The 26,280-nt window shown below is 45.0% G+C and overlaps 1 protein-coding gene across 4 annotated transcripts in view; it reads right to left on the bottom strand.

Annotated features, from left to right (window-relative positions):
• NPL (N-acetylneuraminate pyruvate lyase) overlaps positions 1–26,280 on the bottom strand; it is a 446,485-nt gene that overhangs the window by 286,222 nt on the left and 133,983 nt on the right. For all 4 annotated transcript variants that reach the window (XM_044073861.1, XM_044073864.1, XM_044073863.1 and 1 more), the window contains exon 8: positions 15,029–15,174. In XM_044073861.1, coding sequence (XP_043929796.1) covers positions 15,029–15,174 — 146 coding nt within the window. The remainder of the gene's footprint in view (positions 1–15,028; positions 15,175–26,280) is intronic.

The raw sequence follows: 26,280 nt of genomic DNA, 5'->3' as shown, positions 1-26,280 counted from the left end.
GTTTGGACACCAGAGCCCTGGAATCAAATGATACAGAGCTGGTCAGACTTCCTGACAGACTGCCTTGTCAAAGTAAAATCAGAGTTGTCTACACACATCTAAAGTGTGCAAAATCCTCTCACTGGAGGACTGATGAGAAGGGAAGAAAGTAGACAATTGAATAAATTAAGTGACAACTCATTCAGAACTTTTGGCATGAAAGTGGGGTTAGTTCTCAATAATACCCTATTCTTATGGGAGACCAAAAACGGAGGCGTAGCCATTAAAGCCTGAATCTCAGAAATCCTTCTGGCAGAGGTTAAGGCTACAAGAAGCACTGTTTTCCATGTGCAAAACTTTAGGGAAGTAGAAGCTGCTGGTTCACAAGGAGCATGGATAAGTTTTTCCAGCACATAGTTGAGGTCTCACAGAGGAAGAACTGGTTTCCTGGGGGTCTTAAGTGTAGGATGCAGTTTAGAAAAAGCTCGACTTCCAACCTGGATGCTAGGGGTGAGCAGGCAGACAAGACAAAGCAATGGACTTTAACTGAGGAGTAAGCAAGACCACTACTGAGTAACTCACACAGGTAGCAAATTACTAGGGGAATGTCCGCACCAAAGGAATCCACAATTCTTTTTTGGCACCAGATGGAAAATCTTCAAGTTTTCAAGTTCAAGATGGAAGATTATCAAAGTAGTGGGTTTCCTGGCCTCCTGCAAAACCCTTGGCATATCCTTAGAGAACTGGTGGCTGAAAGGCAGCAAAAGTTGATCGCCCACAGGGTCAGCTGTCAAGATAGTAGATGTGGGTAAATCAATGATCTCTTGTCCTGAGTAAGTCCAACTGGTGAGGTAACTTGTAGTGATGACCCTTGGCTAATTGCAAAAGAGGGAACCAGTGCTGTCTTGCCCAAAAGAGAGTCACTAACAATATTTTGGGTTTGCCCTGTTGTATTTTCAATAGGACTTTTTGAATTAAAGGGAAGGGGGGAATGCATAAAGAAACATCCCCTTCCATGAGAAAGAGTGTGCCCACCCTCCACACTTGGAGTGCTGGCACAAAAATGAGGAAGCTGTCTGTTCATAGGGGAGGCAAATAGGTCCAGTTCTGAAATACCCCACCAGTAAACTAGGTCAAGGAACACATCCCTGTGGAGCATCCACTCATGAGATTGTGTCGTGGACCTGCTTAATGCGTTTGCCACAGAGTTCTGAGCTGAGGGAAGGTACACAGCTTGTATAAGGTAACCAATTTTCCAAGCTTTGATGGCCAAGCAACACAGGAGATATGATTTTGTGCCCCCTGCCTCTATGTACCAAAGGACTGTGGTATTTTCTGTGAGAATCTTTAGTGGTCCTGGCAAGAACAGAGGGTAAAAGGTCTGTAAGGCTAACAGTAAGGCCCTCGTTTCCCTGATGTTGATACGTTTCTTCCTTTGAGAAGGGGATCACAGACCCTGAACCTTGCTGGAAGCAAAAGTTGCTCCCCACCCTAAGTCTGAAACGCCTGTGAAGAGTTGCTGAGCTGGCCGAGGAGCTTGAAGAGGTAGGCCATGTTTCTGATTGAGGTGCTGCATCCACCAACCTAACTCTGCTTTCAGGCAGGGAAGAAGGGGGATCTTGACATCTAATGGATGAGCATGCCGGGACCAAACTGTCTTTAAAAACCAATGGAACTTTCTCATGCTCAGATTTGTAAAGGGCAGCATGGGAATAGTAGAGCCATGAAGCCCAGCAGTCTCAAACTCCCTGGCTGGGATAAAAGGGAAAGGCAAAAGAGCTTCCATGAATGCCCTGAGACAGGCTGCTTTCTCCAGAGGATGGAAAACACTTATCAAATCTGTGCGAAACCTGCATCCTATGAATATAAGATCCTGACCTGGTGTGAGACAGGATTTGAGTTTTATGGTGAAATCAGTGTCTGCAGAAAAAGGATGGCTAGGTTGAGATGCTGGGTTAAGAGGTCTGGGCTGATGGCCAGAAAGAACAGCAGGTCGTCCAAGTACAGGTAGACTAAGTCATTTCAGCCTTAAGTGGCTGGAGCTAGGCACTTTGTGATGAAAGTGCAAAGAACCCACAGAGAAACACAAAAGTCTTCTGAGTAGAGGGTGTAAAGGGATATGCAAAGATGCATCCTTGAGGTCCAGAGAAGCTAAAAAGGCTTGAAGGGGTACCAGGGGCAACAGAGTAGGTAGAGATAGCATTCTGAAAGAAGGCACCACCAGGAAGGTGTTTAATGGGACAGATCCAAGATAGGCCTCCAAGGGCCATCTTTCCTTGGAACTGGAAATGTCCTGGAGTAAAATCCCCCCTTCCCTGCTGTTCTGGAGGGACAGACTGAATTGTGCCTTGTTTGAAGAGATGATTTAGAATCGAAGGAAACAGATGCAGTTTACTGGGGGGGGGGGGGTTGAGGTATTCCCTGAAAGGGAGGGAGGGTCTTCCAAGTCATAAGTACCCATTTTGGATAATGGAAATCACCCAGGAATCCTGAGCGATCTCCCTGCAAGCTGGGAGTGAAAGGGTGAGCTGCAGAGATAGGGGGTATGACTTAAGAGGGTGCAAGGCATCACAGATGACTTTGCCTGCCACAACAGCAGTTGTAGGAGTAAAGTACAGTTGTGTACACTTATAAATGTAGCTGTTCGAGTGTGTTCACTGTTGCAGTCATCACATTTGGGTTATGCCTGCCAGGGTAGCCCTCTGCCGGCCCGAATACCAGAGGCTTAGTATTTCTGCATCGGTTGCTGTCGCTTCAGGACTGACATCAGGTCGTCAGTAGTATAAAAGTAAGGCAGCTGACGCCACTACATCAGTTTTTCTTGCCCTAACTTGTCAGTAGCCAGGTTCTGGTGGAAGAACCCCACCAGTAGAAAGTAAATACCAATATGTCCCTTGTAAGGAAAGAGAAGAAAAAAGGGGAATGGAGGGAGGGAAACCAGGACTGCAACAGTGAATACACTCGAACATCTACAGTTAAGTGTACACAACTGTACTATGTTCTTAGTGTTTCACTGTTGCAGTCATCACATTTCGGTTGATTCCCAAAGTTGAAGAAATGGGTGTAGGCAGTCAAGGAAACTAGGGGCTGGCTAGGATGCCTTGCAAGACTGTAGAGGCAAACCCTGCCCTGGATTTGGAGAAGAGAGGCAGATGTAATGTTTGGTAAAAGTGTGAACAGAAGTACAGGTGGCAGTCTCCAGGATGTCCCTGGTGGGGACTCCTCTGAGGAAAGCTGCAGAGGTGGAGGCTGCTCTGTTGGCGTGAGTCCTGACCCCCTTGGGGGGAGGCTTTCCATATTGTTTGTAGCAGAAATGGATGCAGTGTGCTATCCATTTGGAAATGGCTTGTTTGGAGATGGCTTTGCCTTCTGCCCTTGTAGCAAAGCTAACCAGTAATTGATCAGACTTTCTGAAGGATTTAGTCTGGTCTAGATGGAATCTGAGCCGTCTGTGCACATCTAGAGAGTGCAGGATCCTTTCCCCCTTGTTCTGGAGATTAGGAAAAAGGTGGGCAAATGAATGGATTGGTTGAGAGCCACACTGGACAAGACCATGGGCATGAAGGATGGGTTAATCCTGAGGGATACCCTGTCAGCATGGAAGATGATGGGTTCCCACAGCCATGAGTGCTTGCAGCTCGGAGACCCTTCTGGCTGAAGTGATGGCCAGAAGGAAAGCTGTCTTCCAGGAGAGAAATTTTAGCTCTGCAGAAGAAGCTGGTTCCAGGGGGGGGGGGGGGGCAGGGTGAGCTTTTCCAACACAAAGTTAAGGTCCCAAGCTGGGGGTGGTGCTGTTCTGGGTGACCTCAAGTTGCTAGCCCCGCTTAAGAGCTGTTTGAAGAAGGGGTGTGAGAAAAAGGGGCTGATCAGTGGAAAAATGAGCAGAGATAGCAGAGACATGAATTTTAAGAGAGGAAAACGAGAGGCCACTGTGTAGTAGGTCAGCTAAGTAATCCTGGATGAGAGGGAGGGAGGGCTGTGCCGTACTAGCTCCCTTAGCCTGAATCCAGGTGCGGAACCTTTTCAATTTGTCAGTGTAAGACTTTCTAATGCTAGGGCATCTGGCCTCACGTATAACATCTAGAACCTGTTTACTGAGGTTGGCAGATTAATTGGGGGGTTAGGGAATAAGCCAAGCTGCCAAATTGAGTGTCTGCAATTGGGGATGCATGAATTCCTCTTCCCTTTGGGTCAGGAAATTTGGATTCGGAGGAAGATGACATGGTGGCAATGGGGACAGGCTGCACAGCAAGGGGTACCAGTGCTGGCACAGCAGGGGCTACCAGTGCTGGCGAGGCCAGTTTGGAGCTATAAGTATTGTCCTTGGTTTTTCCTCCTTTATTTTGAGCAGTACCCTAGGGATGAGAGGTAGTGGAGGAAAGGCATAGACTGATAGATTGATCCAGGGGAAGGACAGGGCATCCACTTTCCAAGCCATGCGAAGGACAGGGCATCCACTTTCCAAGCCATGCAGTGATACTACCTGGTGCAGAATTTGCTGAGTTGATGATTGGTGTGGAACACAAAGAGGTCGACCTTCGGGGTGTCCCATTTCTGAGTTATTAGGGTGAAGGTTCTTCTGTTGAGCTGCCACTCGTGTGGGTCCAGAAGATGTCTGCTTAATTGGTCTGCCAGAGAGTTGAGAGAACCAGGTAGGAATTGTGCTAACAGGTGGAGTTGTATGGCAGATGCTGTGTGCCAAAGGGTCATGGCCACCCTGCATAGAGAGTAGGAGTCCCTCCCTGCTTGTTGATATACCACATTACAGTGGTGTTGTCTGTTTTGATCAGGAGAGCCCCTGGGCAGAGAGAAGGGGCTTGACAGCTATTAAGGCGTGCTGGACAGCTATCATCTCCTTTTGGTTTATGTACAGAGGGATTTGCTGTGGGCTCCATTGGCCCTGTATGCACCTGCCGTCCAGGTGTGCACCCCAGGCATAGTCTGATGCATCTGTGGGTGAGGGTCTGGGGGGCAGGGGGATGGTGAGACAGGTGGTTCCTTGTTGTGGGAGCATGTTATTGCCCACCAAAGAATATTTTCTGAGGCAAGGAATTATAGGTATAAGAGTCTCCAGGTCTTGAGTGTTGACACCAAAGGCTATTTAGGTACCACTGACGTTTTCTCATATGCAGTCTGGCATATGGAATGAGTAAGTATGCAAGATGCCATGAACCCCAGAGCTTGCAGGATCTTCCTTGCAGATAAGCTGGGGTCTGGTGGCTAGTTGAGAGAAGCAGGCAGTCAGGAAATTTTGCTTTTCCGATGTAAGGAATGCCATCTGGGATGCTGTGTCCAGGCATGCTCCCAGGAATATAATCCTTTGGGTGGGTACCTGTTTGGATTTCTTTTCATTGACTGTGTACCCTAGGGAGGTTAGTCGGGACTTTACAAAGGCCAGGTCTTTGAGCAGCTTTTCCTGGCTGGCTGCCTGAATTAGGCAGTCTAAGTTTGGTTAAATCTGGATATTCTTTTTGTCTGCAAAAGGCACTGCCGGAGCCAGACATTTTGTGAAAACTCTGGGAGCAGTAGATAAGCCAAAGGGACGCGCAGAGAAAGTACAGTAGTGTACCTACCATAAATGCAGATGTTAGAGTGTATTCACTGTTGCAGTCATTACAATTGGGTTATCCTGCTGGCAGGCTACCCGCAGTCGGCCCGAGTTTCCAAAGTCTAGGTCCAGCGTCGGTTGCTGTCGCCTCCTCCCTGACGTCAGTGCGCCAGGGGTATAAAAGATGCAGCCGACGCCATTTTCTTCAGTTTTTCTTGCCCCAGATGTCAGGTGCCCCTAAAATGGAAGGCTAAATTATGTCAATAAGCATGCATATACAAAAATCAACTTTTCCTTCATCTACAAGCAAATACACCACATAGGCTGTATAGAACAGAAAAGTAAAGTACAGATAAGTCCCAGCAAGGTAAAAAAGGGGGATGGTGGGAGGGTAACCTGGACTGCAACAGTGAATACACTCTAACATCTACATTTATGGTAGGGTACACAACTGTAATATGTTCATCGCGTTTCACTGTTGCAGTCATTACAATTGGGTTGAATCCCAAAGCTAAGGTTGGGAGGCTGGTGCTAAATAGGATTAGGAGAGGCTATCAGGCCCTGCAGAACTGCCGTGGCAAAGCCTGCCCTGGACTTAGAGTAGAGAGTTAGGTGATGGTGCTTTGTAAAAGTATGCACTGAACTTAAAGTTGCAGCTTCTACGATGTCTTTGGTTGGTACTCCTCTGAGGAAGGCTGCTGAAGTGGCTGCTGCTCTGGTTGAATGTGGCCTAATGCCCCTTAGGCACTAATCTGCCATGCTGTGAATAGCAGAAACGAATGCAGTGGCCTATCCACTTTGAAATAGTCTGTTTTGAGACAGGCTTTCCTTGTGATCCTGCAGCATATGCTATTAGAAGTTGTTCAGTCTTTCTGAAAGCTTTGGTTCTGTCCAAGTAGAAGCGTAGCTGCCTGTGAATGTCCAAAGAATGCAGAAGTATCTCACCCTTATTCTGTGGGTTTGGATAAAAAGTAGGCAAATTAATTGTTTGGTTAAGGGCCACACTAGACACTACCTTAGGCATAAATGTAGGGTTTGCCCTTAGAGAAACCCTGTCAGGATGGAAAATGATAAAAGGTTCCACAGCCATGAGTGCCTGTAACTCTGAGACTCAACTAGCGGAGGTAATTGCTAGGAGCACAGCTGTTTCCAGGATACGAATTTTATATCAGCTGCAGAAGCTGGCTCAAACGGAGGCAGTGTGAGTTTTTCCAAGAAATAGTTGAGGTCCCATGCAGGTATTGGTGCTCTCCTTGGAGGTCTTATGTTTTTGGCCCCTCTGAGGTACTGCCTTAGTAATGGATGAGAAGAAATAGGTGGCTCTGTACTGTAATGAGCTGAAATGGCAGAGTCATGAATTTTAATTGATGAAAAAGAAAGGCCTTCATCCAGCATCTCAGTTAAGTATTGCAAAATCTGAGGAATATTTGGAGAAGTCGTGTCAATACCTTGTGCCTGGTTCCAAGCACAGAATCTCTTCCATTTTTCTGCATAAGATTTTCTGGTGCTAGGCCTCCGGGCCTCCAAAATATCATCCATCACTGCTTTAGAGAGGTGTGTCTTGAATGGCTACATTATTCGCCATGCAGCCAGGTTTAAGGTCCTGAGATGGCTGTGCAGTATCATACTGTCTTGTTGGGTCAATAAGTGAGGAATTTGAGGTAATGTCCAAGCTGGGCATTGAAACAAGCTCTTTAGGCTTGGGTACCAGTGCTGGTGGGGCCAGTCTGGGGCAATCAGTATAATTTGTGGCTTCTCTTGTCTGACATTGAGGAGTACCTTGGGGAGGAGAGGCAGAGGAGGAAAGGCATATACGGTTAGGCTTTTCCAGCTGAAAGACTGAGCATCCACTTTCCATGCTTGCTTGTGATAAGTCCTTGTGCAGAATCTCTGTAGTTGGCAGTTGTGAAGGAAGGCAAATAGGTCTATGTCCGGGCACCCCTAGTTCCTTACGCTGAAGACTTGTGGATCCACTTTCCACTCATGGGGATCCATTATGTTTCTGCTTAGTTCGTCTGCCAGAGTATTTATCCTTCCTGGCAGGAATTGTGCTTGCAGATGTACTTAGTAAGTCAGTGCTGTGTTCTACATGTTCATGGCTAGTCTGCAGAGGGGGTAGGAATGCGTGCCCCCCTGTTTATGTACCCCATGACTGTAGTATTGTCCGTCTTTATCAGTAGTTGTCCTGGATGAAGTATATCCTTGAAGGCTGTCACGGCATTCTGAACAGCTAGCATCTCTTTCTTGATTGATATGTAGAGGCATTTGACTTTCGGACCATGTGCCATGAATACATCTTCCTGCCATATGGGCCCCTAGGCATAATCTGATGCATCTCTTGTCAATGTCTGCCTGGCTGTGGGTAAGGTGAATGGCTGTCCCGTGTTGAGGTGACAGGTTTTTGCCCACCATCGAAACTCCTGTTGCAGGCAGGGAATGAGGGTAATTATTGTTTCCAGGCTGTGGCAATGTTGAGTCCAAACACTTTTTTAGATACCACTGAAGCTTCCTCATATGCAGTCTTGCATGTGGAATTAGTAGTATGCAGGATGCCATGAAGCCCAAAGCCTGCAGAATTTTTCTTGCAGATAACTGGGTCTTTGTTGCCAACATTTTGAAATAAGTAGTCAGTTGTCTGGGTTTGTCTGGTGTGACATAAGCCATCTGGGCAGTTGTATTTAAGCTTGCACCCAGGAATATTATATCTTGAGAGGGTACGAGTTTTGATTTCTTTTCGTTTACTGTGTACCCTAGACCTGTTGGTAATCTTTTTACAAATGCCAGATGCTGTAGTAGGATGTCCTTGTTCTCTGCTTGAATAAGGCAGTCATCCAAGTAAGGATATATTTGTATTCCTCTGTCTGCAGAATGCATAGATTTAGTTTTGGCCTCCATTTTCTTCAAAACCTCTTCTGCTTTAACACCAAACAAGGTATGTTGTAATGGAACATCTAATAGTTTTGCTTTAACATGATCGGGCAGATTCTGTTCTTTTAACCAAGCATGCCTCCTAATGACAGAACCTGTAACTGCAGCCCTGCAGGAAGCATCTAGAAAATCAAAACTACATTGCAAAGTATGCTTTCCCACTTGTTCAGCTGCATGCAATAAATCCTGCATTTCTTTTTCTGCACATTCTGAATTTGCCAACGTTTTCGGTTTAAGCAGTGACTTAAGATATTGTTGATATTTAAGCATATGAAAGTGTCAATTTAAAGCTCTTGCAGCCAAGGTAGCAGAAGTTTAAATCTTTTTCCCCTATCTGTCCAGGGCCCTTGAATCCCTATCAGAGGGGATAGGGTTTTTTGCAATGGAAGCCTTGACCCCCTTGGGACCCTGAGAAATGGTTTCTGGGTCAGCAGCAGGGTTTTTGTAAATACATTTATGTGAATCAGGAACCCTGTAGTATCTGTCTGGCTTAACAGGAGCTGGTGGTAGAGAGTCAGGAGACAGAACGGACTCTGAAAATACATAATCTACAATGTCTAAAACAGGAGGAATAGCAAGGGGCCTGTGCTGAGGTAATAAAAGGATGTCTCTGAGCCTTTTCTTAGATTCTGAGTAATCTTGGCTCTCCCAGTGGAAATGCTCCCTCATAGTATGCAGGGTCTCCCCAAAAGAATAATCCTCAGGAGGATAGGCTGAAGGGATAGATTCTTCAGCATCAGAATCCTCACAGGGAGGAAGGGAATATTCCTGTTCAGAAGAGGAATCAGAGGAAATGGAAACCGGATATGAAGATTTATATTTTATCTCTTGCCTAGGCCTCTTAGGAGGGGGGTGGGAACCCCTGATCAAAGTAATTAGGTCTTCAGCCATTTTAAGCATCTGTTTTTTAGGCATGGAGGCCTGTCCTGAAGAATGCTGTACTTCTTTTGTCTTTAGAGCCGCTTTAGTCTTTGCCTTTGAAGCTGAAGTTGGTTTTACATTCAACTGTGTAGGTCTGAAAACACCCTCAGAAGCCGATGCCTGCTCAGCGGCTCCAGACCTATCTGACGGAATAGTTTCCAAGTGTCCAATACCTTGAGTTTCCAGCGGCCTAGTCGGCTCTACGTGGGAGTCGGAAGCAGCTCTGAGGTAGCAGGCGTCAGGGGCTGCGAAAGCACCTCACTGAGAACCGGCGAACGGCCTAACAGAAACCTCGTAGTCGGTTTTGGACCTAGGATGCCTGTCCTTTTCTTTTTCTTTGCACTTTTTATAAACTCCGGTAGTCGGCTGTTCCAACGGCATTATATAACTGAATCTTCTGCCAAAGTAATGAAATGCAAAAGTGTACCAACGCTTAATAGTGCGTTGGTTAAATCTAGCACAAAACCGACAACTAGCAACGTCGTGGTCAGGGCCTAGGCAAGGAATACAGTAAGAATGAAAATCCTTGAGAGGCATTTACTTCCCACAAGAAATACAATTAAGTTTTTCTGACATCGGTCTGGAGCAAGAAAAAGTTTCCCCTACAGGGTACTTAGCTTTAATGAAGACTTCGGATCTGAAATTCGAATTTGAAAATCTCAGGAGTCTGTCGACTGGCACTTGCAAACTGCTTTTGCTTCGGGCACCGCGTGGCAAGTAAGACTGAAGAAAATGGCATCGGCTGCATCTTTTATACCCCTGGCACACTGACGTCAGGGAGGAGGAGACAGCAACCGACGCCGGACCTAGACTTTGGAACTCGGGCCGACTGCGGGTAGCCTGCCAACAGGATAACCCAATTGTAATGACTGCAACAGTGAAACACGATGAACATCTGAAAGTGCTGAGATTCTGCCCTGAAACGAAGACATTTCCTGCATGATTCCCTGATAGGAATATGGAGGTAAGCCTCTTTTAGATCTAGGGTGGCTAGCCAAGCATCCTTGGAGAGCATGGGTAGCAGCTGCTGCAGGGTGAGCATTTTGAATTTTTGGATCACCAGAAGGTGTTTAGAATGGACAGATCATGGATGAGGCACTAGTTGCACTCTTTTCTGGGTACCAAAAAAGTCTGGAGTAGAAACCTTGGCCTCTCTATTCTGCAGTAATGTGATCTACTGCCCTCAGAGAGAAGGGACAATACTTGCTTTTGCGCCTCTGCCCACTGGTTTGGAGGTAAATCTGGGAATCATTTTTGTATCCCTGGGACACTATGTTGAGAACCCAGCGGTCACTGGTAATGGTGGCCCAGGTGCTTGCGTGAAAGGAGAGTTTTTCTCCTAGGGGTAAGTAAAGGTGGGCAGAGGAAGGGGGTGGGAGAGGCGAGTCATTGTGAGTTCTTACCATAAAGGGGTGGCTTAGAACAACCTGGTTTTGAAATGGAGGTAGTCCACTGCTTAGATCTCTGCATTCCCTGTGGTTGCTGTCTGGGGATCTGGTTCCCTGGGGTCTGGGCTGGACTGGCTTAGTGGGAGCAGGAAAAGACCAGTACCTGGTAGGACAATGCCTACTGAACCTGGGTGGCTGGACCTGTAAGAATTCCTCAACTGTCTGCATAGATTTTTCTTTTTCTTCCATGTTTTTAAGACCTCTTCTGCCTTAGTGCCAAATTAGCTGTCTTTGTGCAAGGGGGCATTCAACAATTTAGAACTGACATGGTCTGGCAAGGGCTGTTCCTTAAGCCATGCATGCCTTCTAATGACAGATCCAGTGACTGCTGCCCTGCAAGAAGCATCTAGGGCGTCAAAACCACAGTGTAAGGTGTGTTTACTTAACTTGAAGAATGCATGAATTCTTGTAACTCTCTAGATTTTGCACAAGCAGGAAAGAAAGACATTTTTTTGTTTGAGGAGTTCCAAGGTATATTGCTAAAATTTTAGCACATGCAACTGACAATTTAGTGCCCTGATAGCAAGAGTAGCTGAGGTGTATACTTTTTTACCCCATCTGTCTAGCGCTGGGGAATGTCTATCTGAGGGGGTGGGATTCTTAGCAGAGATTGCTTTAATCCCTTTAGGCCCTTGAGAAATTACCTCAGGCTCAGCAGAAGGATTTTTAAAAAGAAATTTGTGAGAGTCAGGGATTCTATAGTACCCGTCTGGTTTTCTGGGTGCAGGAGGGAGGGTGTTAGGAGTCAAGCTGGATTCCAGGAAAACATCCTCCACAACATCCAGGACTGGTGGGGGATGGCCAAGGGTCTGTGCTGTGGAAGATCTAAGAATTCCCAGTCTTTTTAAATTGAGGGTAGTCCTGACTCTCCCATTGGAAATGCTCCCTTAAGGTATGAAGGGTTTCCCCAAAGGAAAAATCCGCTGGGGGAGAGGAGGAAGGGATGGAATCCTCTGCATCAGAATCCTCATAAGTAGAGAGGAGTTGCATGTCTTTAAATTCAGAAGCATCAGAGTCCTCAGACTTGTTCAGATAAAACTACAGGGGACAGATCTCTTTTCCTAGCTTGGCTTCCTCTGATCAGCAGGATAAGGTCTTCCACCATTTTAAGCATTTGAGACAGAGGCAAGGAGCCGGTGCCGGAGACTGGGTTGTCGGTTTCTTGGGTGTGGTTCGTAACCTGGGCCTAAGAAACTCGGTAGTTTTCGAAAGAACGGCAGTCGCAAAAGAAGACGTCACTGTGTCGAGAATCGGTAGTACAAAGCCGGTGCCTGCTCAGTGGCTCCAGACCCATCTAAGGTTGAGAAGACCACAGGATCCTTAGTCAAAGAAGAGTTTTGCAGCATACCAGACTCCAAAAGGGTCTCGGTAGTGGCCTGCGAATCCACAGATGCAGGCATCGGGGGCTGCAAATGCGCCTCACTGAGGACCGGAGAACTGACTACTAGCTTAACGGAAGCGTGGTCGGTAAATTTGAACCTGTGCGGTCTGTCTATGTTTTTATCTTTACATTTCTTTCAGAAGATCTGCTGTCGGATGGCTTACCAAAGCCATATCAGAATTAGAGGACTGTAAGCAAAAATATCTAGCTACAATACGGGCCCGACGACTTATAGTTCTGGCGTTGAACAAAGCACAGAAGCGACAGTGGGGGATGTCGTGGTCATGGACTAAACAAGTGACACAGTAAGAATGAAAGTCTCGGTGCGGTATTGGCTTTCCACAGGCGGGACAATTGTTAACTTTTTCTGACATCGGCTGGTGCAAGAAAAAACAATCCCCAATAGGGTACTTAGCTTTAGAAGACTTCAGCTTCAAATCGGTAGACCAAACTCAGGTAGCGGCCAGCCGGCAATGTAATGACGATGGCTGCCTTAATTTATACTACTGACGACCTGCCATCAGTCCGGAAGATACAGCAACTGACACAGAAATACTAAGCCTCTGGCATTCGGGCTGGCTGAGGGCTACCCTGGCAGGCATAACCCAAATGTGATGACTGCAACAGTGAAAAACAAAGATCAGCTGCCTTAGCGCCCGAGGGTGCCTCCTAGAAGGCTTGCAGGTTCTTGCTCCAGAGGGAACAGACAGAGGAACGAGGGGTTTCCTAACAAAGGATGTCTTAGCAGGAAAGTTTCTAAGAAATTTTGGAAATGGTGAAACCAGAAGGTGTTTTAAACCCTGGAGTTCCTTGCCTTTTTCCTGCAGTGATTTAAACAATTCTGCAGCTGCTTTTCCAAACAAACAATGAGGAATTGTAAAGAGGCGCATCAAGCAATTTAGCCTTGATGTCATCAGGAAATGCCTGGAGACATAGCCAGGAATGTCTTCTCAGAACAGAAGCAGAAGCTGCTGCCCTGCCACAGGCCTCAACTGCATCGCAACTACACTTGATAGAGCGTCTAGCTACCTGACAGGAGGATGACAGGAGGGAAAGGACCAGAGATATCAACTCTGAATCTGGCAATGGGGAAAGGGCCTGGGTTGCCTGAGTAAGACCAGAGAATATCTGGACATGTATGCTTGATAATTAATTGCTCTGATAGCCAATGTGGAAGTATATACCTTCTTACCCAACCTTTCCAAAATGTTGCTTTCCTTGTCAGAAAGGAGCAACTTGACAGGAGACAACTGTGAGGACTTACCTAAGGTAATGGAAACCACAGCAGGGTCAGCAGAGAGGCATTTGAAAAGAAATTCGCAATCCTCAGGAACCTTAAAGAAAAAGTCCGATCTCTTTGGGGCAAGGGCTTGGGAGTCAGGGGACTTAGAAGTGGCCTTGAACACATTGGCTGGCAGCACTGGAGGGACTGCTGAAGGTGCAGGAACCTCCACCTGCAAAAGCTCTTAATCTCTTCTGTTCTGAGATTTGTGAGGCATCCCACTTAAAAACATTCCCTCATTTTATTAATTAATTGTTTTCCCAAAGGAGAGCTCTTCCATGGGAGAGCCCCCCCCCCCCCCCATTAGACTCCTCCTCTGGGGAAGCATATTCCAAAGGAGAGGGAATTAGAGTGGAATATGCTACAGTAGCCTCATCAGATGAAGAATCCTCAGATTCAGAGTCCTGAATTTGAAGTTCTGCAGGCAGTCCTGGAATAATGCCTTGGGACTTGGACGGCTACACTGGAGAGACAAAGGCCGGGCCCGCTATGGGTTAAGGTGAAGTCACAGGCCTCAAAGCCATCAGTGCATTAAGGCCCTGGGAAAAACATCCCAATCCAACACCAGGGTAGAGGAAGCTGGAACATGCCTATTCTTTTGCTTCTTTTTCACAGGCCTATCCTGTTGTGGAGAAATGGCAGTCGAAGGCCTAACCTCTGGTAGTTCTTTGGACAAGGAAACTGGAGTAGTTCCAGAGTCTTCCCCAATTACAAGGAGCGGTTTCCCCATGTCATCCAAATCAAATATCTGCATAGTCTTGGACATGCTAGGATCCACACTCCTGATGGCTTCCATCCCAGTACCAGCCAAGAGAGCGGACCCTACCTCCGACTGTACCACCGGGTTTTCATCAACCTCAAGGAGTACGTCGGAGAAAAGAGGCAAAGCTAAAGAGGATTCAGGTCTAACCTTGCTAACCTTCCTCTTAACAGATGGCTCGGAAGTACTTGCAGAACCCTCCATAGCATTCCTACCCAGATGTTTGAGTAGCTGGTTTTCCAAGTTCAGAACAGACAGACTGCGCAGTCTTGGGAATGAAGGCCTGAGAAACAAAACAAGACCTGTGATCGTGAGTAAGCCCTTAAAACAAGTACAGCCCGTGGCTATCTTTATGTGGAATTTGCCTTCCACACCTACGCTTGCCCTTCCTGGATGACATTAACAAAACAAAAGGTAGTAGCAATATATTAAATCCCCTGTTTGGTACTTACCTGAAGCTGTAAGATGAACCAAAGGGATCCAATGGCAGACCAAATGTACGAGTCAACCTTTCTGAATGGTGACAAAAAAGTTCAAAGGATGGTATGTGTGGACGTCCCTTTTATGGCTGACATCTGTGCCTATGTGCAACGTCCCACATACAAACAGTGGCTCTAAGCTTTTGTATACAGGCCAGATGTCGGGTCGTTGGGCGGAATACAACTCATACGTAAAGAATACTGCAACAGTGAATAGGAGGAGTTCAAATGGTACATGTTGTACAAATATTCCCTACTTACTGTACTCTAACATTCCACGGAATGGGTACCAAACCACTTACCTCATCCTTCCCGTAAAGTAAGGATAGTGAATTCTTGTACTTGTTAACACATCGTCCAAAGTCAAGCAGGTCACTACTGCTATATTTCAGTCCCTGGAAGGTTGGAACTTTTCCCATAATCTCATCCAATACATCCTCAGCAAGAACTACAAGAAATAACCAAGATAACTAATAGCACAACAAAGTTTCACAAAACTCAATTCAAACATTGACTTTTTATTTAGTAACACCAAAGGGCTTGGCTCGTTTTTGCCAGATTATTCATGAACTTCTTGCCAGAAAACTATTCCTCCACTTCCATAATATTCATTTTTATTTCACTTACTGTTAACCAATGAGCGGACTGGTCTAATGAACCTCTTCAGCCACTACCTGAGCTAATAAGCAATCACAATGAATTACAACAAAGTCTGCGATATTCAAAGATAATACATACAGTACTTGTACTAATGCAAAGGGAAATGGCAAATATAAACATTTCTAAGACAAATGTCACATATCTTGTATAAAACACAACACATGGAAGTGAATCTAAGTACATATTGTAAGCTGGCTCTGTCTGAAATTAGTCAGCTGTGACCAGAGCACTACCCCAGTAAACTTTTAGTTATGTACTCACCATAACTTCAGATGTTTGGGATCCATCTCGCCTACATTCTGACTGATGGGTTCGGAGCCGATCCCTCGGCTCCGACTCGGCACGCTTATGCCAAAGAGCGAAGTCTCTTATTGGCTGAGCTTACTATATCCCAGGATGCACCACTACCAGTCCCCCAGATCTAGTTTGTCCGCATACATGCACACACACATGCACTGCTTATATAACATCGACAGATGATACAAGATAAAACAGTAGAACTCAAACCGTTCAATCTCTTCTGATCTCCAAGGCAGGGGGAAGGAGGGTGGGTATTAGGAATGTAGGCGAGATGGATCCCAAACATCTGAAGTTATGGTGAGTACATAACTAAAAGATGTTATGTGATCCTATCTCGCCTACATTCTGACTGATGGGACAGCGTCCCTAGCACCTAAATCCTGGGTGGCTCACTGGAAAACACTCCTGAGTACCGTGGAACCAAATGATGCTCGCCCTTTAGATGCCACATCCAATTTATAGTGGGAAATGAAAGTGTGCGGGTTGGACCAAGTAGCCGCAGCACAAATCTCAGAAATAGCGAGCTTGGAATGAAATGCAATAGAGGTAGCCATAGCTCTAGTAGAGTGAGCTTTGACAGATGTTGTAAGTTGCTTATTTGAAGAGGAATAAGCCTGAGTTATGCAATCTCTAATCCATTTGGCAATAGTAGCTTTAGTGATGGTTTTACCCAGTTTATTATCTGAAAAGGACACAAACAATTGATCTGTTTTTGAAATTGTTGAGTCCTGTCTAGATAGAAGCACAATTGCCTGTGAACATCCAATGTATGCAAGGTGTATTCCGCTTTGTTTGAAAATTTTGGAAAGAAAACTGGTAGCTCTAGAGATTGTTGGAGACAGAGATTAGAACAAACTTTTGGAACAAAAGATGGATTAGGCCTAAGTGATACTCTATCCTTGTGAAAAATCAAGTACGGTGGTTTGATAGATAGGGCTTGAAGTTCTGAAACTCTTCTTGCAGAGGTAATTGCAATTAAGAAGGCAGTTTTCCAAGACAGATATTTCAACTCACATGTAGCAGCCGGTTCAAAGGGGAAGATGTTAAGGCACGAAGTACCAAATCAAGATCCCACGGAGGCGCAGGATGAAAAACTGGGGGTCTTAAAAGCACAGCACCTTTCATGAAAGTTTTACATAATCTGCTGCTCATCAACGGTGGGTCTATGGATTCGTGAAATTTGGAGATAGCTGCTAGTTGGACTTTAATAGTAGAGACTGAAGATCCTTGATTAAACAAGGAAGTTAAAAATTTCAAGACCTCTGGTATCGGGGCAGTAATAGGGTCTAAGCCTCTGAGTTGAGCCCAGATAGCAAACCTCTTTCACTTACTGTGATACAATTTCTTAGTGGTGGGTTTGTGGGCTGAAGATAAAATGTGAATAACTTCCGGGTCCAAGGTGTGATTTCTGACTAAAGTCGGAAGTGGAGGAGCCAAGCTGTTAATTTCAAAGTGTGAAGGGACTGGTGCTGTTGTCCCGACTGATGAACCAGAAGGTCCGGAGTTAGATCCAAAAACCAAGGACCGTCCAGAGTATATCTCTGTAGGTAGGGGAACCATACCTGACGAGGCCAGTACGGAGCAATTAGAATCATTGTGGACCCCAATTGGGAAGCTTTCTGGATGACTTTGGGGAGGAGTGGAACCGGAGGGAAAGCATAAAGCAGTCCTGTTGGCCAAGGTTGGACTAGAGCATCCGTAGCTGCCTCCCCTTGACCCAGGGTCAAGGAAAAGAACCTTTTGCACTTCGTGTTTTGTGGTGTTGCAAACAGGTCGCAGCACGGAATCCCCCATCTTTTGAAAATCTGAGCTGCTACTGTTTCGTTCAGGGACCACTCGTGAGGAGAGAGAATAGTCCTGCTCAGTCTGTCTGCCAATACATTGGATTTTCCTGGAATGTGGGTCGCTACCAGGAAGCGGTTGGTAGCCACTGCCCATTCCCACACCCTCATGGCCTCTCTGCAAAGGGGGTAAGATCTGGTCCCTCCTTTGTTTGTTTAGATACCAGACCGACATGTTGTCTGTGTGGATAGCGATAATGCCTTGAGGGAGAAACTTGTGGAGGGCTTGTAGGGACAGAAGTACAGCCCTCATTTCCAACACATTGATATGGAGAAAAGTTTCGTTTGGAAGCCAAGAACCCTGAACTGACCTGCCCAGACAATGCCCCCCCTCACCCCATCTGGGAGGCATCCGTTGTCAAGGTGGCCACCGGAGGGGGTATAACAAAGGTCTTCCCTGATTCAGATTGGATGGCAGAAGCCACCAGCGGAGGTCCCGTTTGCACGTTTCTGTAATCAGTATGTGATGATTGAGGGGGAGATCCTGAAAAGACCATTGTGTCGATAACAGCCACTGAAGAATCCTCATGTGCAATCTTGCCAGAGGAACTAGGAGAACCGTGGCAGACATTAAACCTAAAAGTTGCAGGACCATCCTGGCTGGGGCTTTGGATCTTAGAAGCAGGGCTCGGACTTGACCTTGTAATGTTTGTATCCTTTCGGTAGGAAGGAAGATTCGCATTAATTTTGAGTCTATCTCTGCTCCTATGAATCTTATGCGCTGAGAAGGCAGCAAGACAGACTTTGACCAGTTGAATGTAATTCCCAGGGAAGCACCCAGGAGATGGTGGCTTGTAGGTTCTCTAGTAGTAGATGCCTGGTGGTGGCAGTCAGGAGCCAGTCGTCCAGATAGGGAAACACTTGGAATCAGAGACTCCTCAGGTGAGCAGTCACTACTGCCAAACACTTGGTGAACACCCTGGGGGCTGTGGTGAGACCAAAGGGCAGTGCACAAAATTGGAAATGACTGTCTCCCAGGCTGAAGCGCAGATACCTCCTGGACGCCTGATGTATCGGTATGTGATAATAGGCGTCCTTGAGATCTATGGAGCACATCCAAACATCTTTCTCCAACAATGGGAGAATGGATTGTAAAGTGACCATTCGGAATTTGGACTTCATGACGGACTGGTTTAGTTTGCTGAGATCTAAAATGGGTCTCAGGTCCCCTGTCTTTTTTGGCACTAAAAAGAACCTTGAGTAATTTCCGGATCCGATCTGGTCTGTGGGGACCGGTTGGATGACTCCTTTTTCTAGCAGCTTTGAAGCTTCTACGGCTGCAATTTCCCTTTGACTGGGTGGTGGGTCCGGGATTTTTTTGGACGGTGGGGGTGAGTGTGAAGGGAATGGTGTAACCTCCGGCAATAATCCGAAGCACCCATCTGTCCTGAGTAATAGACTCCCAGGCTTTTAGGTGCTTGGCAACGGCACCCGACTGGCTCCGGGGCAGCACAGCCGGGCAATCCCTCATGAAGTGTGGGAGGCTGAAGAGCCACGAAAGGACTCGCGGTCTCCAGTGTTGCGGGGGCCTCTGCCGCCTCTGGGACGGCGTCTCCCAGAAAAAATTTCCCGTCCTCTGCCTCTGGAAGGGGAATCTTCCTGCTGTTGAGGAAAGAATTTCTGTGATTTATGGAACCACATCTTCCCTCCTCTCTTAGCCTTGGGATGAGGCCGAAAGGGAGTGGAATAACGTGCTCCTCCGGCAGATAAAGTCTTTCCCTCTTGCTCACAGCGGTAAGAGTGTCTTTACCTTGGGTCCAAACAAAGAGGACCCATCAAAGGAGCGTCGGCAAGGAAGACTTGAAGGCCTCCAAATGACACAAGCGGAGCCAGGCTGGTCTCCGTGAGAGCCACGCCTGTGCCTGCCGCTCTGCCCGCCCCTTCGGCCGCATATGAAATGAGCCTCATGGACAAGTTAGAAATCGAGGTGAGGATAGCCAACTGAGAGCTAACCGACTGGGCTAGCTGCTCAGGTAGGTTACCTGAGAGGGAGTCTGAGAGCTCCTTGACCAGATCCCTCTGTAGTCTGGTGAAATGTGCCAAATAATTCAGGGACCTCAGAGTAAAGGCCGCTGAAGTCAGGGTGCGCTTCCGTGCGTCCATGCTCCTAGACTCCTTATTAGGAGGATGGACGGACGTTGAAGCCTCTGCCATGTCCTACTGGGTAGCAGATGCCACCACCATGGCATCTACAGCCACGCCTTTCGTTAAGAACTCCTTCTCGGGTGGGGGAGACAAAAATTTGTAAGGGCGAAGGCACTGGTTCCACAGTATCTGGATGTTCCCACGCCCTCCGACAAACCAAATCCAGAAGCTCGAAGGGCGGAGACACCCAGGAGGCGGAGGGCTGAGCCCCGAAGGCCTTGAGGAACACCGACTCATCAGCGGAGGGTTTGGAATTCCAGCCGCCTCGTTGCTTAAGGATCTCTAGAATGTCTGCAAATGAGACATCATCCGAGGACGACTTTGGGGACCCCTCCGCATCATCAAGATCAGTGTCCGATGTAAGAGACTCGTCGGGGGAGTCCACGTGCTTCCTCTTGCACGATCTCTTCCTTGGGGGCTCCTCCGAAGACAACTCGAAGACCCTCAGGAGGAGGGAACCCCAGTGGGGTAACCTCAGGCCCCGGGGCTCCGCTGCCTAGAGACAGGGGAACTGCCAAAGACCCAGTCTCCATGCCCAGGGAAGGTGCCGGTAAAGCCGTAGAGATGGCCGAAGACTTGGCCAAGGCACTCCTCATAGCTCTGAAGGCCGGACCCCCAGAATCCTGGGAGGGTCCGGTCTCCGGAGCCATGACAGCAGACGGAAGTCCCGCGGCTGAAGCACCGAGAGGAGGCTTGGAACTGACAGCATTGGTCCCGAAACGTCACCCCCGGGTCCGGCCGAAGAAGTCCGTGTGCTAAACTCGGACCCGAAAGCCGGGGTTGGAGTAAGGGTCGGAGCCGACCCTAGGATTTCCACTGGCTCCATCAGCACCTGCTCCGATGGAGCCGAAGCGGTCGGAGGAGGAATTCCAATGGAATGGGCTATCTGCTCCGAAGCCAAGTGGGTCGGAGCCGAAACAAATTTCTGAAAGACTGGGGACTGGAACAGTCTTTGGAGCACCCTGTCTATGTCCGAATCTGACATCCTTGATGACCTGGAAGAGACCGAATGGGTCCGAGTAGGCCTCTCCAACGGCTCCAAGGGACTAGGGGACCGGCTCCGAATAGACTCGACAATTATCGGCGCCGAAGAAGTGTCCAAACCAATTTCCATCTGTGCCGAAGAGGGCTTCAGCGCCGAGGAGGAAGTGTCTGAGCGGGCAACCTTCATCGGCTCCGAGATCAGTGGAGCCGATGAAGGTGACCCGCCTCTCTATGCCCCAGCCGTCGGCTCCGAACCCAGAGGAGTCGAGGCTGGAGGCATCGAGGCAGACCGTTCCACCTTCGGCTCCGAAGTTCGTGGAGCCGAAGGAGAAGCCTGCCTATGTCTTTTGGCGGTCGGTTCAGACGGACTGGTCGGAGCCGACGCCCTTTTCTTTTTAGCAGGAGAAGGAGAGGAAGCTAATGCCTCTTCAAATGAGGGTTTAATAAGGCCTTTCAAAATAAGTTTATTTTTCCTCTCTTGGAGGACCCTCGAGGAAAACGCGTGACACACGCTGCAGGACTCCTGCAAATGTTTGGCGCCCAAACAATACACACAGAGAGAGTGGTCATCTGTGATTGACATTTTAAAACTGCACTTAGTGCACTTCTTAAAGCCCGAAGGCCTAGGAGCCTGAGACATTATGGCAACAAATTTAGTAACTCTAACTATCACAGAAAAACAATTACTTTTCCTTTTTTTTTTTTTTTTTTTTACACAAAGACTGTCACAACAACAGAAAAAATTAACTAAAGGGATCCAAGAACCCTTAAGGACTTGAAAGACAATTGACTGACAGGGAAAGGCCTTTCAATTCAAAAGGGGCCTCTAGTCAGAACAAACACGCAACCACCACACAAATTTTCCACAAAAAATAACCACTCATACACAAAAAGTACGATATAGCTGTTAAAACAGCTTTTTGTTGAAGAATTAGGAAATTCCTGACAGAAAAAGTTAGTGAAAAACACTACTTAGCTCAGCCAGCTCGAGACCACGTCTTTGCTAGTTAGCGGCAAACGAGATCTGGGGGACTGGTAGTGGTGCATCCTGGGATATAGTAAGCTCAGCCAATAAGAGACTTCGCTCTTTGGCATAAGCGTGCCGAGTCGGAGCCGAGGGATCGGCTCCGAACCCATCAGTCAGAATGTAGGAGAGATAGGATCACATAACATCAAATGTTAATAAAATAAAACAGCTATTCGGTATCATGGAAGCAGAGGCATTTGTATTCTTCCTGTGGGCGCAATGTCTGCTTTTCATGAATAAAGACGGACTTCAACTGCAGGCAATTCATTTAAGGCATTCCAGGATGCTGGTACTAATGTACAAAAGCTAGAACCGATGTATTCACAATTTTTTATAAAGCTTTCTCAGACTACAATATTTTCCTTATAATCAGTTTGTTAGCTATCAGCTAACTGTAAAATTCATTAAACAAATAGTCAAGAGTACTACGAAAAGATGCTATAAACAGTGACTAGTATAACAAAAAAACTCTATGCTGGCAAGATGAATAAAGAAGAGCGTTATTTTCCACTCCCTGTAGTAATAATGCACACGGCAAGAAAATCTGCAATGGATATTACAGCCAGAGTACCAGTTTACTTACAGTTATTTCTCTGCGCATGTCTGTGGCAAGGATATTGAAGAGTTTGTGTGTGATTTTATGATGGTTTATAACTTCTGCTGTTATAAGATTGGTGTAAACTGAAGGAGAGTTTGGTCCAGTAGAATATGTAAATAGTTTTCATGAGTAATGCAAACAGTTGGGTGTCAGATGTTATGTTTAAAGACTGAGAATGTTATTAGTGCTGAAGAGCATAACACTGTGGAATTTTGAGAGTTTATATTTGTTTGTTAATCAGGTGGGCTTTAGACTCATTAAAGTTTAGTGACACCTCAAGGTGTTTCTGTAATTACATCCTACTTATTACTCTGGGTGTCTAATAAAGCCTGCTCATATCTGCGACAATTTCAAAACCATGGTACACACCATCTATTGAAAGGTTTCATCTTAAAGCTTACATGGTGGGAATACAACTGCACTGATATTTGACCAATGTCTAAGTCCTGCTCAACAGATATTAATCGTTGTTTATAAATTCTTGTATTGTAATAATTTTCATATGTTTCTATTTCAACAGCCAAGTAACACTAAGTATTGCATAGCCTCAAATGAAAGTTCACAGATGCACAAAAAAGCTGATTGTACATGTGCAGTTTGAGTGGTTACTAAATACTGTAAATTGTTTAAAAAATATTATATAATTAGCCATGTTTATTATGACTTATAAAATTCAGTTGGAAGATTTACAAACTAATGAATACTTGTATTGCAAAGAGATGCTTGTGCTGTACAGTTTGCCATTTACATTTATTTTGTAACCCTTATGATTCTATAGTTATGAACATTTGTTTGAAGTGCAAGGACACAACTTCATTTTGTCAGAAAGCTCAGGATGCACCCAATTGGGAGTCGATACAAACTTCCAGAGCTTCCCTGGAGTGAGTAAGAAAACAATTACAAGGTTGAGAAACAGTTCAGCATAAATTATGACATCTTCATAAAGAAATAGTGGGGAAGAAGATGGTGGATAGAAATTAACCAAATAACAAACAATAATCCAGTGCTGGAGTGGATGATGTGGTTTTTCCCAATGAATGCACTATTTTAACACAGATTACTATAAATGTGCAATGAACAGCCATACTCTATATACATTGGTAATTGTTTAGATTTAGTGGAAGATCATTTGATTCTAAGAAATTCACGTCTAAGTCGTCATTTTGTAGACCAAAAAGTAAAGAAAATAAGGCTTATAATAACGTTAGCATAGAAGTTATGACAGACCTTAGGGCTAATTGTTAATTTAAAGGAGAAAAATATCAAGACCTCAAGGGACTCCTTTACAAAGAGTAGTAGCTTCTGTGAATCTACTGTTGCCAATAACTGTAGAAGTTCTATTTACTAGGTGGTTGTGGAACCACTGAATAACATTCACAGAAAAAAACAGTTAATTTCTGAACTGGGTAAAAGTGACTGCTTCAAAGGTTCTTCATAAACCTAGAAATATAACTCCTCTTAGTCAACAATTTTCAATATTACCTAGAATCTGGCCGATGAGTATGAATATGGGAGCTGGTGATATATTTAAGTCAAACTCCATGCTGCTTTGCCCGATATGAGGTTGTATATCTGAACATACTCCAAGGTCTGATCATAGACTACGCTATGCAAAATTTTAAAAAGAAGGCATCCCTTTGTTTCAGGATAACAGATAAAGGTACTATTCAAAGCATGTTTGCCTCAGAGATGATTCTAGTTGTTACAAACAAGTTATGTCAGTAGCTTGCACAGAACACAGCTACCTACAAGAAATATAGGGTGTGATATTGAACAATTGATTTCATATGTATTTTTGTAAGTTCTTTGGCAGCTTTCTTGTTGATTCTTTTGGAGTAACATTGATAGGCTTCCACTAATTTATATATGTGTGAGGCTAAAAACTGTCTGGAGGTTGTTACATGTGACATTTTAAGGTAATCAGATAATGAAAAAGTGTATCAAAGTTTTATTAAATTGCAATATGTTACCTGAACCTGCGCTTAGACTTGATGTACTTTATTTCATTATTTGATGGACTTTGCTTTCTGTATCAATTTGTTGGCTTGGTTTCCCTTATTTGTGACATTTTAAAGTAATAACATTGTATGTTTAATGGCATTCGCTGTATCAATGCATAGTTTACTGGTAGAGACCTATCTTTGTGAACAGAGTGCCTGAATTAGTGAATCTTAATGCTACTCCAGAATGTTTTCGGGCTGCCAAGATGGAGTTTTTGCAAATTCCTGTAGTACCTGTAAGCATTAACATAATTTGTCTTTATCCAGTAAACCATATGAGTAGCTGATAATCTAAAATTAGTAGTGTTTTGTGAAACTTTCTTCCATTTGGTATAAACTTTACACATTTTTCTCTCTTATTTCAAGATGTTTTCAAGGAACTTCTAATTTTAATTCAGCATACAGCATATATAATGCCATATCATAGCATAAAAATTGAGATGTGAAACACCACCTAAGGTATCCCTGTTCTTGGAGTCTTTCATCATTCTCATTCAAGTAGATAATCTCTGATCAAACTTGGCCCACTATTCCAAGGTAACCCACAAGCTCAACCATTGCCCCTTTCTCACTTTTTTCATTTCCCTTCCTAAAACTCACCTAAAATTTAACATCTTCATCTAGGTTAATGACAGTGACTTGCAGAACAATGAGATCATTAAAAGCAACTAGACAAAGACCTGAATAATTTAAGTGACTTAACAAAACTGTCCTATTTAAATCCATCAAAAAAATCCAGGAACTTTAGTTAACATTCCTAGTGAAACCTTAACTTCCTTCTAACCATAAATCTCCTGTCAGAAATCCCCCCCTAATCAATACACCATTTTACAAAAGTCAGACTACGCCCAACCCAATACCTAACCTTAAGGTATCATAGTAAAACAATAACATCAAAAGCTAAATCACTCCTTTTTCTGGGCAAAGAGACTGTTCCATATCCTTTCCCCTAGAGGAAGAGCAACCACAGAAAAAGGGCATCACACAGCTGCAACTAACTTAAATATGAACTACTAATATCGGTACACCCTTTCAAAAATATAATCTTAACAGAGGACACCAACAGTTTGAAAATTTATTACGTTGGCTCCTCTGTACAAACATTACTGCAATCTTACTCAACTTTAAGGAGCATTTGGATGTACTTCTCCTTTCCTTCATACTACTTAGTTAGCAAGTAAACACAATACAACCCACACTATAGCCTACAGTCACAATCTAAAGATGTCAATGTTTTAAGGCATCCAATAGATAGTATACACTATGGCAATTACTCCATATTAATGGTAGGCCCAAAATCATGGCAAGTCATTCCATCCCATACACAAACTTTGCAGACAAAAAGCAGTTCAGAATACATTTCATAAATTTCTTTAAAAATAATATATTTTACTAAGATAAAAACACAGACAGAAAAAAATAGAAGGTAGGTTGGCACAAAGTTAACAATCACCCTGTCAAATGGCTGCTAAAAACTAACAGAAACATAAAATAAGGGGTTTGTATAATAGTTACAGTGTTCACCTCAGTCACAAGGTACAGGGTTCAATTTTCATCCTTGACAGAGAAATTGTCTACAGTTAAAATAACCCAACAAAGGCAGTTAGCCTAGTAATTACCTTATGAACCTATTCCATATCCCTAAAATTTTTTAGTAAATTTCTCTGAAAAATATATCATGACTCCGTTTCAAAAGGCACACAGCTGGTAATTTCAGGTATAAATAGACAGACTGGCAATTATCCTCAAACATGTGGCATCACAAAGGAGTCAATCTAAAAAGGGGTAGTCACAGATTCAGCGACAAAAAGCTTCCCTATTCAAGAGAAAAAAGATTTTTTAATTGAGAGATGACAGCTCAATACAAATCTATCCTGGGCATGACCTGTGCTTCTCACCACAAAAAAGTCATATACCCACTTCTTACAAAAAAAATAAAAAGTAAAAGGCAACATGTCAGAATGCAGCTGTCAAATGTCTATAAACCATGCATTTTGCA

The sequence above is a fragment of the Protopterus annectens genome, chromosome 6.part0 (genome assembly GCF_019279795.1).
Source record: "Protopterus annectens isolate FY-2018-M chromosome 6.part0, PAN1.0, whole genome shotgun sequence".
Taxonomy (NCBI): Eukaryota; Metazoa; Chordata; order Ceratodontiformes; family Protopteridae; genus Protopterus; species Protopterus annectens.
This window is presented reverse-complemented; position numbering and strand designations above follow the sequence as displayed.